This window comes from Zootoca vivipara, chromosome 4 (assembly GCF_963506605.1).
Source record: "Zootoca vivipara chromosome 4, rZooViv1.1, whole genome shotgun sequence".
NCBI classification, from domain to species: Eukaryota; Metazoa; Chordata; class Lepidosauria; order Squamata; family Lacertidae; genus Zootoca; species Zootoca vivipara.
Window position 1 is genome coordinate 62,282,715 of NC_083279.1, and position 17,194 is coordinate 62,299,908.

The 17,194-nt window shown below is 47.3% G+C and overlaps 1 protein-coding gene across 1 annotated transcript in view; it reads right to left on the minus strand.

Annotated features, from left to right (window-relative positions):
- The window catches only part of IGSF3 (immunoglobulin superfamily member 3), a 109,260-nt gene that overhangs the window by 6,360 nt on the left and 85,706 nt on the right, over positions 1-17,194 (minus strand). Inside the window, exons 8-9 of the mRNA XM_035116544.2 lie at positions 6,002-6,412; positions 2,409-2,816 (exon numbers count right to left, since the gene is read on the minus strand). Of these exons, the coding sequence (XP_034972435.2) occupies positions 2,409-2,816; positions 6,002-6,412 (819 nt within the window). The remainder of the gene's footprint in view (positions 1-2,408; positions 2,817-6,001; positions 6,413-17,194) is intronic.

Sequence of the window (17,194 nt, forward strand, 5' to 3'; positions counted from 1 at the left end):
CGGGCCTTAGGTTGCCTACTCCTGCCCTAGCACATAACAATAGGCACAAGGACTGCTCAATACATAAAAAAAAACAGGGGGATATAGTGCATTGGTATCATTTGCTCCAAGACATAAGGGGGTGGGATATAAGCTATGTTATTAGAAATATGGCAATACTTATACATTCACTTATTAAAAAACAAAAACATTTCTTATATAATTAAGAATACAACCAACTGTATATTAATAAAGCCTCATCAATCTTTTACCCTCCTTCAGACTTTGTACTATTTCACTGGCCTCAGGGTTGGAAAATCTGATCAACAGCCTCAAAGGATGTTTTTGGGAGAAGCAGAGAATTCATAAAAGTAAATGGACAGGACAAATAATTCCTGATGTGTACAAAGACATTTAATTATTTTCGAAACTTGTGAGTTAAAAAGTTTATGGGGCATAATGATTCCCACCACCTTTTCCCCATTCCTCTCAACTCAAAAGTAGCTGTTAAGGTTTCCACCCTCAAACTAGAACCATTGGTCTATCTTGGGGCTGTAACAGGTCATCTGAGAACTTTCAGCCCAAAAGGAAGATTTTGGAAGCTTAGTTGCAATGTGTGCAGCATTCACAATTACTAATGCCTGGAGACAACACTTTCCCCACAGAGACACTTAGCTCTTTCTTCTTTAGCTTGAAAAATGTTTCTCTAGCAAAGATGTTAGTGATAAGATTTTCACGTTCTCCCAAGGGCTGGCTTGCAAATCCTGTCCTCAGCCCTGGAAAATCCTTTTCAATCACAAGCTACGGTACGTTTTGGACATTCCACAGGCACCAACCAGTCTGGCTGAAGCACACAGGGACTGTGAGAGGCAGCTGCACCAATTTGAAGGGTATTTCACAGGCCAAATTTCACCATCTTAAACTTGTGCTGCACGTTAGAAGCTGTGACTGAAATGCGTACAGACTTAATTTAAGCACTTCAAAGCCACATTATTTCCCTAGTTCTTAGAAATTTCTTTTGTACTTTCATTTTACCTAATTTAAAATGTTACCGTCGTGGGAAATTGTGCTATCAGTAAATTCACTGTCAAACTTTCCACATGGACATCTCACCGGTCAAAATGACTGTGTCCTCACACTTCCTTCCTATGAACTCCGAGGTTAAAATCTTAACCTGAGCGACCAATCGAGCATCCAAAGCATACAATTAACTCACACACAATATCACAACAAACCAATGTAAGTTTGTAAACAGAAAGATGTTTTATAACCCCCCCCCAAAAACCCCATTTAAATGCATTAAATCAAAACAAGATGACCTTGTTTTCAAAACATGCCTAAGCTTCCTTTGCTCTTGTCAAGCTCTGGGGCAGGCATTCCCAAACTGCGGCTCTCCAGATGTTTTGGCCTACAACTCCCATGATCCCTAGCTAACAGGACCAGTGGTCGGTAAAGATGGGAATTGTAGTCCAAAACATCTGGAGGGCCGAAGTTTGGGGATGCCTGCTCTGGGGCTTAGGGGCTTAGAGACCTTGCAAATGGGGGAGCAGATGACAGATCCTTCCTCAGTACCAGAGAAGAGAGATGGCAAATTTCAGAATCCTAGTAAAGGATCTCTGAGTGTGGAACACTACTGCATTCCCTGTTTCATATTAACAGAGGTTGTGGAGGGTCCTGAAGATGGTAAAGTGTGTATTACCAGCTCCATCCTAGTGGCTTGGAAATAACCAAAGTCTTAATGTATTAATAGGTAATAAGGTATAAACACAAAGTACTTTGTGTTTACCTTATTTCCTATTAATACATTAAGACTTTGGTTATTTCTGTGCCTTTGTGTTCTGCCTGTGTTATATCACATTTGAACTCTGCACGTTTTGGCAGCATTGGCCCATTGTCTCGGTTTTGTGCCCACCCTATTGGCTTAGCTGAAAATGGTAAGGTGTGATGAATCTAGGCAGAAAAAGAAAGGTGAGAGATATTGACCATGTCCCTACTCCTATTCCCCAGCTTAAAGGGCGAGTGCCAATATTTATGCAGCCAAAAGAGCACCGTCCATGCACAAGAGGGTGGTAAAAGCATGCTTGGGGGAAAACCTCAAGATTTGCAGAACAAAGGGAAAAAATAACTGGGGAGGCAAAAAGCTCCCAAAACCTGGAAGGGGAAGCAAGGACTGTGGGACAGGGGGAAAGGGGAGAGGAAAGAAGTAGGAGAGAACAAAGATACAGCTGCCCCTGAATACTCAGCCTTGGTAACTTGTATTTCTCCAAATATTAAGCTGCAGTTCCTGTATCTATATGGTGTGCAGTAGGGAGAGGCATTCTGTATATATAGAAGCTGGGTGTTTCTCACAGCAAGTTCTCTCACAATAAGCAGTGATTGAACTTTTCTTTCTTGGTGGCCCAAAGCCCTGGACCCACAAATAACTTTACCTGGCTGTTTCACCACAATGGTTGTCAGCCCAGACAGGTCCTCTGCCCGTTTGTACCATGCATTTGTGGGACCCAGTATCCACTCCTCCACCCGGCAGTCGTAGGTCCCGCTGTCCTGCACAGTCATGTTCTGGATGGTGAGCAGGTAGAGGCCCGGAGAGGGGCTTTCCAAGCGCAGCCGGCTCTTCAGATCGTTCAGGGCTGACAGCTCTCCGTATAACAGGGTGGCCTGGCGAGTCAGCTTGAGCACTGCTTCTTTCTCCGGGTGGCCCGATTTCCACACATACCATTCCACAGACAACTGGGAAGCCTGGCTGCTCCGGTTGGTGACCAGACACTCTAAGGTCACCCATTCATTCTCCAGGATCGTGATGTTCTTCTGAGTCTGGTTCACTTCCAAAAGGTTATCTGGTTGTTGGTTTTTAGGGGGTGGGTGGGGGGAAGAGGAAAAGCAACAACATAAAATTAAAAAGAAAACCAGTTGATGACACAACAGGACTTAAGCAGTAGTCTTTGTTTTATACTGGTTCAGCTCAGCATTATATATTTGCTTTTAATGGTATTAATTTAAAGAGGCAAACAAGAGATCCCTCCACAGGGGAAGGCCATCGGGTTCCTTTGTGTTCCACACACTGTTCAGGGTGGCCCTGAAATCATAAGAACAATAAGGCATTTTTGTCCTCCATGCAATCTGCAGACACAATACCTACTAATAAGATTTAGGGATTGCAAATGTACCAACCAGACTATTTGGAATATCAGCAGCAGGTCATCACCAGGGATTAGGAACTTCCTTTACAGCTGGCCTTAATTGGACACAACTTCCTCCAGACTGGCTGCCTGGAGCTCTTTTATACCGATTTAGTGTGATTTGCTCTACAGTGCCAACCACATGACAATGTGATTTCTTGAATAGCATGGGCTCTGATTTTTCTTGCAGGCTTCTCGCCTCTTTCTACAGAACTGAGGTTCAGAGGACTTTCTTCAACAAATGCAAGGACTGAAATGCAAAATGCCACAATGTACTCCACCACAGTGAAAGCATTAAACACCACTCATTAAACACCACTTGAAGCTCTCCAAATGCAGCGTCAGCTAGTTACTGAGGACTAGCCACACTTTGGGCCAGTTACTGAATCTCCTGGCACACACAGAAACCCAGATATTGTACGGCCTGGAAATTCAGGTCTCAGCCTAACTTGTGAGAAACTCCCCTATGTGCTTTTGTAATATTGAGGTTTATTTCTCAATGCTGAGAAAGCAAACGGCCCTGGCTCCTTCCTCTTTGCTTCCTGTGTCAAAACTGTGACCTGTTCTTCTTTCCCAACTCTGCTGCGCCTGATATTAAAAAGCAGGTTGCCCTTCAAGGACAAAATGTTTAGATGCCAACACAAAGCTTTCTGGAGCAATGCTTAACTGCTGGGAATTGCCAGCCCTCCCAGGCTCTGCTCTATAATAGACCTCACCTTTCTGCCTTTCTATTTGTTGGCTGGCAGTTCATTGATTTATTCAATACTTCTTTACTTCCTTCACTTTCCATTCCTGTCAAGGAAAGGATCGCCCCTTAGCAGCCAACTTTCCTCTTCATGAAGCTCTCATTTCTAAGAGCTCAATACATGAGAACAGAAACCATCACTCCACATCTCCACTGGGGCCCAGGCAATAAATAAAATTAAAGTGTACAGGAGGGGAGGAATTTGACACAGAGCTTTCCCAAGCAAACAGATACCTCTCCATCTGATCACTATCAATGAGATACCATCTCAGAGGCATAAGAAGGCCGTCTCCTTCCATTAAAGCCTGTTTGAGCAAACAGGGAAGGAAAACACTTCCTTGCTCATGCACCAGGACCATGAAAATCTAGACTCCTGTAGTCAGAGGCATTCTCAAAGCCACAGGTTTTATAACAGCCTTCCCCAACCTAGTGCCCTCCAAATGTTTTGGATTACCGTGTTTCTCATATTATAAGTCATGTCTTATAATCTTTTTTTCTCAAGAAAATAAGCCTATGGCTTATTTTCGGGGGGTGTCTTATTATTTTTTTTAAAAAATACAGTATGGTACCTCCCCTGTCCGGCGCCCGGAACTGGCTGCTGCTGCGCTGCTGGGCGCGTTGTCGGCGCTTCAGCAGGGCACGCTGCTGGGTCCCGCCGGGTCGGGGCTTCACGCGGCGCGCGCTGAGGCTCTTGCCGGATCCCGGCTCGGAGCAGCGCGCGCTGCGGCTCTTGCTGCGTCCCGCAGCGCCAGCGCCAAGCGCCAACCCAGCAGCGAGACCGGCGGGGACCTGCAGCGCGCGCGACAGGAAGAGGAGGGACCAGCGAGTGGCAGCCGCGGCGGCCAATGAAGGCTCGGCCGGGTGTTTTTTGTCGTTGTAGCTGCGTCCCGCTGCGTCCCTCCTCTTCCTGTCGCGGCTCGGCGCCCGGAACTGGCGGCTGCTGCGCGCGTTGTCGGCGCTTCAGCAGGGCACGCTGCTGGGTCCCGCCGGGTCGGGGCTCCACACGCCCCCGGGTCGGGGCTCCACACGCTCTTGCCGGGTCTCGCCGCCGGGTCGGGGCTCGGAGCAGCGCGCGCTGCGGCTCTTGCCGGGTCAGCGCTTGGCACGGTGCATGCTGCTGGACATTTTGGAGGGGCAGCAGCAGCCAATTCCGGGCGCTTACAGGCATCTTCCTCTTCCATGGCGCCATCCAGACCTGCTCCCACCACTACGGCTTATTTTTGGGGTATGTCTTATATTTCTTCAACTCAGGAAAATCCTGCCATGGCTTATTTTGTAGGGATGACTTAAAATATGAGAAACACGGTACAACTTCCATCTTCCCAGGCTATTCGTCCATGCTGGCTCAAGGCTGATGGCAGCTGGAGTCTAAAACATCCAGGTCAGGAGTTAGGCTGGAGAAGGCTGTTTATAGGCTTTCCCCATGAACAAACAGTATTATCAGTTGTGTCCTGAAAGACTTTCAAATAGCAAAAGCAGCAGTCAGCAGAGTGGTGCAGGCAGGGCAGGGTGGCGTTGCTCACTTGCCTTCCCCACCCCAAGCGTCAATGCCAGTTCCTGAGAGGGAGAGGGGGAAAGTGTGGGGAGCTCAGCACAGTGTGGGTATGGTAGTGGGGCTATTTGGATGCTCCTGCTGGCAAGCCCGCACTGCGCTGAGCCTCTCTTTCAGGAACTGGCATGGATGCTTGCACTGGGAAGGCAAAAGAGCAACACCACCCTGTCTGTGACGCCCCACTGACTGCTATCGAGAAGCAGGAGATCCTGACCTACACATAGCAGAGTGCGAATATGCAGGAGAACATAATTTTGCTGCGAGAATTTACTGAAGGCATATTGCCCTTTCTTTCTCTCAGATTTGCTCTCCTAAATTTCCTGCGACGTGCGGAAGAATGGAAATGGGGCTATAGTGACACTGCCGCACGGATGTGTCCGTACAGCAAACGTGCAGTGGGGCGAAGACACGTTTATGGTGGGAACTTTCCTTTGGGAATTTGCCAGGCAGTGTGCGCAGACAGGAAGTTGCTGCGGTTCATGAAGCTATAGGCATGAAGTTTTGGGCAAGCTTCAGACATGGCAAGTGGTCCGTGTGAGATATTACCTGGCAACTTGACAGTGACTTCCGTCCGGCCAGACACTTCCTCAGCCAGCTTATACCAGGCATGGTTGGGATTGAGCAGCCACTCTTCCACGTGGCAGTAATAGCTTCCGCTGTCGCTGACCTGGGCTCTCTGGACTGTGAGGCTGAAGAGCCCCCCGGACAAGGACCTCTCAAACTGCAGCCTCCACCTCAGCCCCTCTTCCTCAGCATAGGTGCCGTACTCAAACACAGAGTTGTGGGTGGTCTTCAGGATGAGCTTCCCGTCTGTGTCCGATGGCCTGTGGACATACCACAGGACGGCAAAGTGAGAGTCTGGGCTGGTCTGAGACTTCACAGAGCAGTTCAGGGGTATGGGCTTGTTCTCCACAAGGGTGATGCTCCGCTTGGATTTGCTGACCTGCAGCTTTGTCACTGGGGGAAGGGTATGGGGGCGGGGGAAAGAAAGACGGAAAGGTTAGGGCAAACAACCACCACAACCATTCAATTATTTTTATTTGTTTACTTGTTCATTCCAACCTATGTATAGGATGCCTCTGCACATGTGACGAGTGCCTTTCTTTCACCAAAGCCAGGCTATACATGCCTGGGAATTTTCTTTCTTTTTCTATCTGGATCTGTTTATAGAGGTGGGGAACCCCTTTTGGGCCCAAGGCCACCCTACCAGGGGATACATGCCAGTGTTGGGCGAGACCATAAGCAACAGTGGGTGAAGCTATGGATGTGATTCGCCTTCATACAGAGCAGGCATAGGCAAACTCGGCCCTCCAGATGTTTTGGGACTACAACTCCCATCATCCCTAGCTAAGTGGTCCGGGATGATGGGAGTTGTAGTCCCAAAACATCTGGAGGGCCGAGTTTGTCTATGCCTGATACAGAGGGCTACAGTTCAGCCACAAGGTTTCTACAACATACAGGCACACCTTCCCATGTTCCACCAAAGCAAGCAATAGGTTTTGAGGTTCCTCACCCTGGGTTTATACACATCTACCTAAAGGTAAAGGACCTGTGGATGGTTAAGTCCAGTCAAAGGCGACTATGGGGTGCGGTGCTCATCCTGCTTTTCAGGCCGAGGGAGCCAACGTTTTTCCACAGACAGCTTTCTGGGTCATGTGGTCAGCATGACTAAACAGCTTCTGGTGTACAGAGGACCATGACGAGGGCCAGAGCGCACAGAAGCACCATTTACCTTCCTGCCGGAGAGGTACCTATTTATCTCCTTGTGCTGGCGTGCTTTCGAACTGCTAGGTTGGCAGAAGCTGGGACAGAGCAACGGGAGCTCACCCTATCAGGCGGATTTGAACTGCTGACCTTACATCTGCTGACCTTATACCTATAGAGTGCTCTCTTTCTCGTCTTTTATCTTAATTGGACTGGCCTGGCCTAGGCTAAGTCCTTTGAGCATCACCTCCTTAAACTTCACCTCTGCTTTGCTTCTGCATCTTGCTCAGCCAGATGGGCCCACAGACCCATTATTTTCTTCATCCCAGTACAGTGGTGCCTCGACTTACGAATTTAATCCGTTCTGAAGGCACCTTCGTAGGTCGAAAAATTTGTAAGTCGAAAAACGCCATTGGAAACGTGATTTCCCATAGGAATGCATTGGAAACGGAAAAATTCGTAAGTCGAAGCAACCCCATCTAAAAATTTGTAAGTCGAAAAATCCCTATCTAAAACCGCCGCGGTTTCCTTTCGGATGTTGAGACATTCGTAAGCGCGCGGCCATTACCCCCATTCATAAGTTGAAAAATTCGGTTGTTGAGTCGTTCATAAGTCGAGGTACCACTGTATCAGGTTTCCAATTCTGGTTCTGGATTCTGGCAGTTGAGAGATGCTTGCTGCATTTAGCTTAGTTAGTTATATCTGCCTTGTGCTTTGTTTTCTCTCTACTTTTTCATGTAATTTTTAGACTTGCACACCTGGCATTACCTCCGTCCTCATTTTCTTATCTGATCAGCTTTTGTGGATGCAAGTTACTTTAGCATTTTGCACTGTTTCTTTCTTAGGACAAAAAGGTGTGCAACTGTATCCTCTTTTTACCACTGTACTTTTCTTCTGTTTAAGATTGCTTCAGCCTTTGATTAACTTCTCTGAATGTGTCAGCAAACAGAAGCTGGAGTTAGCTGAGGAGTTAATTATTCCAGGATAACTGATCATGTAAACAAACTCTCTTAGCAGACTTTACAGTTAACTGTGAGTTTGAAAGGATAATATTTTGTGTGTATGTGTGTGTGTTTAGAAACCCCTGTGTACCGCACCCATCCATGTCAATATGTAGATCATCCCAAGATTTATAAACAGTTATTCAATGGTCATTAAAAAAATATATCAGAGAATTCCTACAGCAGTGGCAAAACAGGAAATCTATTGCAATTCCCATCTCACTTGTGTCTGTTCCTAAACTGTTCCCTGGAGGAATAGACGCTACAAAAATGGAGCTCACAATTTTCTCTAACTGTAGGTCTGGGATTTCATCATAACGAAACCAAAGACAAAAAACGTTGATATAACACACACACACACACACACACACACACACACACACACACACACACATTGCTACAAGTTTCAAAAGGAGAGAGGGCACCCACCCTGGAGTCTTTCAAAAGCTCCCCAATTCTGTTAACCCTTCCATGCCAGACTGCTTTGGAGGGAATGGAGATTAGGTGAGGCACAAAACATTCTGATAAAAAAAGCACTCTCATGACAATAGAACTTTGCTTTTCCTAATACAGCATGCAAGGTTTATGCATCCTGGCAACACATTAAGAAGTTCCCCTGGAGCCTATATTGCCGCTGGCTTTAATCAGTATGCTAATAAAGACTAGATAGCTGTGCTCTGCAGTGACATGACATATAGAGGAAAGGAGCCCTCATCTCCTCTCTCTAGGGAGCTTCCTTTAATAGGGAGGCTTAGGCTCATACTGCTGAGTAGATACTTTCCACCTTATTAATTTTAGGAGAATAACCTCAGCCACCAAGAGGGGGCAACGTGACCCAGTGCACCTTCCTGGCTGGTGCCAAGAAGAAAAAACATTATTTCATGTCTCTGCCAGTGCTTGGGAGTCCTTGGGATGAAAAAGCAAAAAGGGAAAGGAACCAATTCACAGAAATTCTACTCCTCCCACTGCTGCCCCCCCCAACAGTTTATTTTTAATTGGTACCGGATTATTTTCTGGCACTGTTGCTAAGGAAACCTCAGTTGCTATAGTAACTGTATATGTTAAATGGGCAGCCTATATCTGCTAATAAAGTACCACACACACACACCAGCGGAGCCACGGTGTGTTCACACACATGTGCACATGCTGAGCATGCTATCTGCCCCTCTGTTTTTTTTTGGGGGGGGGGGAGGGGGGCATTTTCTTGTGGCATTCAAGATTTTTGAAGTCCTCCTCCATTTTATTTCCTCTGAGCTCTGAGTTGTGATAAGATGGAAACATGTGGCCGTCTCTGGTTCTGCATTCACATGCTGGGTGTTTGCTCCTTTCCCCGCGGGTGGCTGCTGCTGCGGCGTCCTCATCCTCTCTTTGTGCCCCTTCCTCGACGGGGTGTGGGGGAGGGGTTGTCCCCCCGCCTGCCCCCTCCGCGGCCCGGGCAGCCGTGTCTGTGGGGGTGGCGGCGCGGGGGTGGCGCCGGAAGGATGTTTGGGCACCGGAGGGACCTTCGAGCCACGGCGCCCGATGTCCTTGAGGCGGGCCTGCTGTGAGCTGGGAGGGGTGCGTCCGGGCGGCCGCTGCTCGCCCCGCGGGCCGCGCTGCCTCGGCCGCCTCCTTCCTCCCGGCGGGAGGCTCGTGGGGCGCCTTCGGCGGGGAGTGCAGAGGGAGCGTGCGCTGGGCGGCGCTTTCGGGTGGGGCGCTCTCTCGGAGCCCTCCCCGCAGCCCTCCCGGCGGAGGCTTCCCGCTCCACTGCCTGGCGTTCCAGCGGGGCGACCGCCACGCGGTTTGCGCTGGGGGTGTGCGCGCTTGGGGGGGGCTGTGGCCCCGCTCCTGAGTCGCCCCCCGGGATTGCCACTTGCGGGCCGCGGAGGGCATCGCTGGCGGGGGCGCCGCGGTCGTCGAGGGAGGCTTTGCGGGGCGAGTTGCGCACTCGGCGGCTCCTGCACCAGTGAAGGCTCCGTTTCGGACTTTGGATACCGGGGGATGCCGCGCCCGTCGGGGCGCTCGTCGGCGCCCCTCTCCCGTTTCTCCCGTGCGGGGAGGGGGCGTCGGGGGTGCCTTTGCGCCGCAGCGCTGGATGGGCTTGGGATGGCCCTGGTGGATTGTCTGTTGTCGCCTTGACATCTGTTGTGGCCCCTCCCCTCCCGTGCCTTGGCCCCGCCCCTTGCCCCCCTGGTTTTGATCCTGGCTACGCCCCTGAACAAGCCATGCACCAAGAAATAAAGAACAGGGAGACAATGTGAAGAGCCACTAGCTGCAGATTGCTTTGGGCAGATGTATCTGAAAGGCACAGAGACACCAAGCACACCAAAAGCCATAGCTGCTTCTGTGTTTCAGGTGGCTCAGCTTGTAGCAGCTTCTCGTACACAGCAAACCAATTTCACGTGTGGAGTAACACAGTTAACCAGTGGCTGCTGCTGCTGAGATGTCAGGAGACCAAAGCCTTTCCGCAACACCTGCTCAATAAGCTCTTGGGAAATAAAGCAAGGACCTGAGAGGAAATCATACTTATGCCCGTTCATTCCTAATCCAATTGCTACATGATCACTTGGTAACCTGGAGGAGTTGAGCAAAGGAGTAGTTAAGCAAAAATAGTAAAGGGCATTAGGCACAGCTTATGTGGACATTAGGTTATTCCCAATGCCACCAGCTACTGCACCATTTTAACTATTTCTGGTCTAAGCAGCAAGGTTGCTTAAATTTGGCAAGGCATAACAAGTCAAAACATGTTAAATATGGGATTTAAGATTAGCTGAGAGCAGTTATGGTTCCCTTGGCTCTAGGGCAGAATGCAATTGCTATCTCTACACACAAAAGAGACCGTCTGGGGACCAAGAAGTGAAGAATGACCTTATCGGAAGCTACTGAGGGAATCTGGCAAGGAGAAATGTAATTATCTACTGGAATTTGTCTGCAGGGATTCAGACTCCCTCCTCACACATCCTTGCTCTTGCAACACAGGAGAGGAACTCCGACTTACAAGTGGCCGACACACACAGTTTAGATTTCTTTGGAATCATCTGCAGTTGGCAAGCAGCTCTGTTATGCCTGTACTAGTAGTTTGGGGGCTATATCAGATACATACTTTGGAAAAGACCCTGATGTTGGGAAAGATGGAGGGCACAAGGAGAAGGGGACGGCAGAGGACGAGATGGTTGGACAGTGTTCTCGAAGCTACCAACATGAGTCTGACCAAACTGCGGGAGGCAGTGGAAGACAGGAGTGCCTGGCCAGCTCTGGTCCATGGGGTCACGAAGAGCTAGACATGACTAAACAACAACAACAAAATCAGAGTCACCAGAACAGGCTATGACAGTATTCATGTGGGGTTGTTTTTTTTAAAGTAGCTTTTTCACGTAGATGTTTCTTTTAAAAAAAATGTGCAGGAGACCAGGGCCCTGCGGGACTTGACATCCTTCCGCAGGGCCTGTAAGACGGAGCTGTTCCACCTGGCCTTCAGTCCAGGCCCAGTTTGACCCCCTCTCTATGGGACCCTGTAAGTTACCTCTTTGGCCCTTTTATCGCCTCATGTGGGACCAACATGAACAGCTGGCCCTGATAAATACTTGAGGTTCCCGACCCCTATGGTTTTAATCCTAATTCTAATTTTTAAACTGTATTTTAATCAATTGTTTGATTGTGTTTTAATGTATTTGCTATTTGATGTTAGCTGCCCTGATGTTGGCCAGGGAGGGCAGGGTATAAATAAAAATTTACTTACTTACTTATGAGTTCATGGTCACAAAAAGTTCTACAGTCACCATTCCTGTTTTTAAACAGGCGGAGAATTTCATTATTTTTCCAGAAGGCACCTAAGCAAGCCCACTGCTAGCTAAGATCTGAACCCAAGAACAAAGCAATACTCCCACTTCCACTGTATTTTTATAACCGCAGACACATTGTTCAACTTTGCTTCACCGGTGCAGTTATGGATGGCATGCCATCTGTCTCCTTTATAGTCCCTATTCTATCTGAGAGAATCACAGAATCGTAGAGCTGGAAGGGATCCCAAGGGTCATCTAGTCCAACCCTTTGCAATGTACGAATCTCAACTAAAGCATTCATGACAGATGGCCATCCAACCTCTGCTTGGAAACCTCCAAGGAGGGAGAGTCCACAACCCCCTCAAGGGAGTCCGTTCCACTGTCAAAGAGGAACCAGAGTAAGAGCATTCTATTTTTAATTAATTTACAAATTTAAAACTACACGTTTGTACACCCAGTAGGAAAGGAACACACCTCTTTGTCCTGGATCACTCCCACATGACCTGCAAGGAGCAAATATGAAGGCTATGCAGTCTTTGGTGCAAATTGCATTTTCCTCCCTCAGCCATGTAAACAGCCAAGACACCCTGAACTGCAAGGGGCTAAGCAATGACTCCATCTGTGACTGGATGCATCACCCCTTGGGCAACCAATTCCTAAAATTAGTATGTTGGTGTAGATGCACCCTCAGCTTCCTGCCCCTAGAGTGACCTGGCTCTCATAAAATACTTGGGATCTGTAGGGCAGAAGCGCCAGACATGAAGCACCTCATCTTTTAGGCTTAAAAAACACACACACCCTCCCATGTTATATCGCAAGATTAAAGAAAGAGAAAATCAGATAAAATACCGCAAGCTCTCTACTAGGGATAAACTGCAGAGGCAGGACACAGGCTCCCCTCCCATAATTCAACTATTAAGATGATTAATCTTGCCAAAGACACCCTTGGCAAAACATTCTATTTAAAAAAGGAATGGGAGGGAAGCAGAAGGAACTGGTCAAGAACTGAGGGGGAGCTGGGGTGGGAGAGGGGGAAACAGAATGACGATTCGCAGAGCAGCGCCAAAACCAGCTAAGAGTCCCATGGGTTAACCACATCTGAGCTCGAAGGGGAGGCAGTCAAAGGCTGCTTTGTCCCACTTTGAAGGCACTCTTCCCCAGAGGCTAGCAATCTTCAAAGACAGCCTTCTCCTGGAGAGAACTTATGAAATATTACAAAGTTTCCCAGCGCTTGCCCTAGTTTTCGGAGCCTCTGACAGAATTTGGCCTTTTTGATGTAAGAGAAGGGAGGGCAACAGGCAACAATGAAAAAGATAAGAGGGGTTCTTATGAATCACAGGACAACCTTGCACATACGTGCACACGTATGCCCCAACCCCCATGGCTAGTCCAATTAATCTGATGTGCAGTTACAAGATTTGGGCTATGGTCCTAGCATCACTTACCACAATGAACAGGCTAGGTCAGGCATCCCCAAACTGCGGCCCTCCAGATGTTTTGGCCTACAACTCCCATGATTCCTAGCTGGTCAGGGATGATGGGAATTGTAGTCCAAAACATCTGGAGGGCTGAAGTTTGGGGATGCCTGGGCTAGGTAGGCATACTGTAAGTATTGCACTGTAAGGCCACCAATTTCCACTATAGGTTTAACACTGAAAAGGCATTTGAAAATATGCAGTAAAGCACAGCTGAGGTTTCCAGGAGTATTTATAGCTTGTTTGCAGACATAAGAACACCTTTCAAACACTAAAATGAACCTAAGATCAGTGTAGCTTTCTGTTTTCACAGTGGCCTAAGGCAAGCCCTCGTGCAATAGCCAGAGCTGGCCCCAAACCATCTACCTACCTGCAGCAAATGTGCTTGCACTCAGCTCAAGGTGTATAGTACCCAAGGCTAGTCAATTTATTTTGGCGCCTGAGGCAGAAAAGTCCCACAAGCGTTCCTCTACCACAATGGCAGTAAAAAGACAACAACCACAACCATCGTAAATTAAAATAACTAACCATTTGTTGTCCGTTACTGATACTCATACCAGGGCCGGCCTTAGCAATGGCAGTGTCCCGCTCATGTTCCCCAACAGCTGTCATTCAAAGGTATGTAATATTATTTGTGGTGAACTACATTTCCCACCTCAGTGCCCATTCAGAAGTTTGGAGAGATCTTTTTGGAGGTTGCTGGAATCCCTTTTTGTTTTTACCAATCTGGCCAATTGGGCATCATTCAGCAAACCCAGTCACCACATTACTCACACCCAACTCTTTATGAAAGAGTAAAGAAAGACTAGTCCCAATAAAGTGACTTGACTGCTCCCATGTTTTGCTGTAATGCAAAAAGACAGGCCTTGTTGCAATGCCTTAACCCTTGATAACCTCCAGGCTAGATTACGGCAACATGTTATATGTAGGGCTGCCTCTGAAGATGGTTTGGAAACTTCAGCTGGTGCAGAATTTGGGAGCAAGGTTGCTCACCAGGGCAAGACTGTTTGCACGTATTACACTGATCCTGGCTGGACTGCACTGGCTTGCGAATTAGCTCCTGGGCCCAATTCAAAGTGCTGGTTTGGACCTATGAAGCTTGAAATGGCTCAGGACCACAATACCTCAAAGACCGCCCCTCCCCATATAAACTGACCAGGACACTGCAATCACCCTTTGAGGCCCTTCTTCATGTGCCTTGTCCAAGAGAGTTTTGAGGGTGGCAACACGAGAACAGGCCTTTTCTGCAGTGGCTCCCCATTTGTGGAAGGTCCATCCAGTGCCTTCGTTATATTTCTTTTAGGTGCCAGGTGAAAATGTTCCCCTTTAACCAGGCTTTTGGCTGATTAATATTCTACAGCCTTTTAAAAGTGTTTGGGGAAAGGGTGTTGTTTTGTTTTTGTTTTTAACTAACTCTTTTGTGCTTTTATCCTGTATTTTAATCTTGTGAGCTGCCCTGAGATCTTCGGATGAAGGGTGGTAGATAAATAACAAAACTTTGGAAATATATTGGAATTCCCACAAAATCTGCTGCAAACAGAGAGAGATATATATATATATTGAGAGAGAGAGTAGGAAGTCGTTAAGCCTGTCCTTCATCAAAATAATATCATTATTACAGCTTCACTTCCTGTGGTTTTGTCCCCACAGGGAAAGGAAAGGATAGGAAAATTATGCAGTGGGACTTGACAATGTTGGAGACTTTGTACTAAGCAATGAAGGTGTGCACCTCCACAATATAATCCATTTTGTGATTGTCTGCTTATGAAATGGCATGAAGTCATTATGGTTTATCTTTTTTACGGAAGGAAGTTGGCACATTTAGTTGCGTTAAGGAAGGTGGTGCTTGAGAATAATTAAAGGAAAACAAGGAGAAGTCACTCTGGGGGCAATCCCTTCTATGAAAGGACTATGGAAAAGAACAAGGAGAGGGGGGAGTTAATTCACAACAAGGTTAATGTACTCTCTTGGAGAATCAAGGACAAATAAAAAATAATATAATTACAAGGAAGGGCAGAGGCACAAATAATGTGGCCAGGTCCCTAAGGTACATGGTACCCTGGCTCCTGCATGTGCTATTCTCTTGCAGAGCAGAATAAAATTCCTACTCAAACTGGATTAACAATACTGGAAATTGCATTAGGCAACATGGGCGGCAGGATGGTGCAATGAGAGTATGAGCAAGGGAAACAACATTAGGCTCTGCGACTATTATTACTGCCGTTATTAACTTGTCACTTTGCCGTAGTATTGCCTGAAAGCAGGCCAACATGATTGAATTACTGGAGAGGAGAGTGGAGAACTGTTTCTTGGTAAATATGACAACATTAACTCTTTCCTGAGATTCTCACAACTACTCCCTGCTTCGCCCCGTCCCTATACCCCTTCCCCAACAAGCTGGAGAAAATCACTAGGGCAGATTCTTTGCTGAAAGAATCTTAACAAGAGAAGGACTTATATTGTAACCCCCCCTTTTTTAGCATACAGTACTGCCACAGTAGGTTCAGCTAGGCAAAATACTGCCCCGCCCTTGGATCCAATTTTTTTATTTTATAATTTATTTCGTGCATTTGTATCCCACTTTTTTTTAGGCCTTCTCATTTTTGTGCTCTCAAAAGTCCTGTGACAGCATGGTATGCACATCCCTCACTCTGGGAAGACGACAGTGAGATTCCTATGGTAAATGGTTTGGGATCCAAGTACCTAAAGGAGTGCCTGTCCAAATAACAGCCACCTTGTGCCCTATGATTGCCCAGTGGGGTTTTGGGGGTGGTACTGTCCCATTTCCCTATATTTCTCTGTTTTGTTAATCACAATAACGTATAGCACAATTCAAAGTGTTAGTGCTGACCTTTAAAGCCCTAAACGGCCTCGGTCCAGTATACCTGAAGGAGCGTCTCCACCCCCATTCTTCTGCCTGGACACTAATGGTCAGGGGTCCCTTTACCTTTATTATTATTATTATAGTGATTAACTGAATCCTAAAATGGATCCAGAGCAAGCTGACATGAAGTGATGCTTAATACTTTCATAATTCTCTCTCCCCCCCCCCCCCCCGTCTCTCCACACACCCATGTCTAATCAGTGGCAGGATGGAGAGGAAAGTTCAGGCAGCTAGGCACTACTAGTGAACATCGTTTGTGAGATGAGGAAGAAAACGGTCACTGATTAGAACAAAAGAAGAGCCTGCTGGATCAGGACAGCATCCTGTTCTCACAGTGGTCCATCATATGCCTGTGGGAAACCAACAAGCAGCCTTTGAGCACAAGAGCACTCTTCTGTAGTTTCCAGCAACTGGTATTTAGAAGAATGACTCAAAGCCATTGACAGCCCTCTCCTCCAAGGTCCTTTCTAATCCCCTTTTAAAGCCACCCAGGTTGGTATCCATCACTGCCTCCTTTGGGAGTTCCAGAGTTTAACTACCGTAGGTGCTGCTTGTGATCTTGGCCAAAGCAACTTACATCAAAATAATTTCACAAGAAAGAAGCATGAGCAAGAAAACCCATCTGAACTATTAAAATATATAGATGCTACCAATGTTTTAAAATACCCATTTCCTTAGTTACGGCATTTAATTATCGCATAGCTTTGAGACCCTTTCATATAACAACTGAGGCCAGGCATACATGGTAAAATAATGGGAGAGTGGGAAGAATCCAACAGGTTGGGAGGGCCAATCAAGCCACTTAGAGTCACCTTAGGGGATGTTGTTATTGGCTACACTAAGAACAGTTAGCAATGGTCCTTAAACAGTGCTTTATAAGCACTGATGCATCAGAATCTGTCCATGTGGTTAGT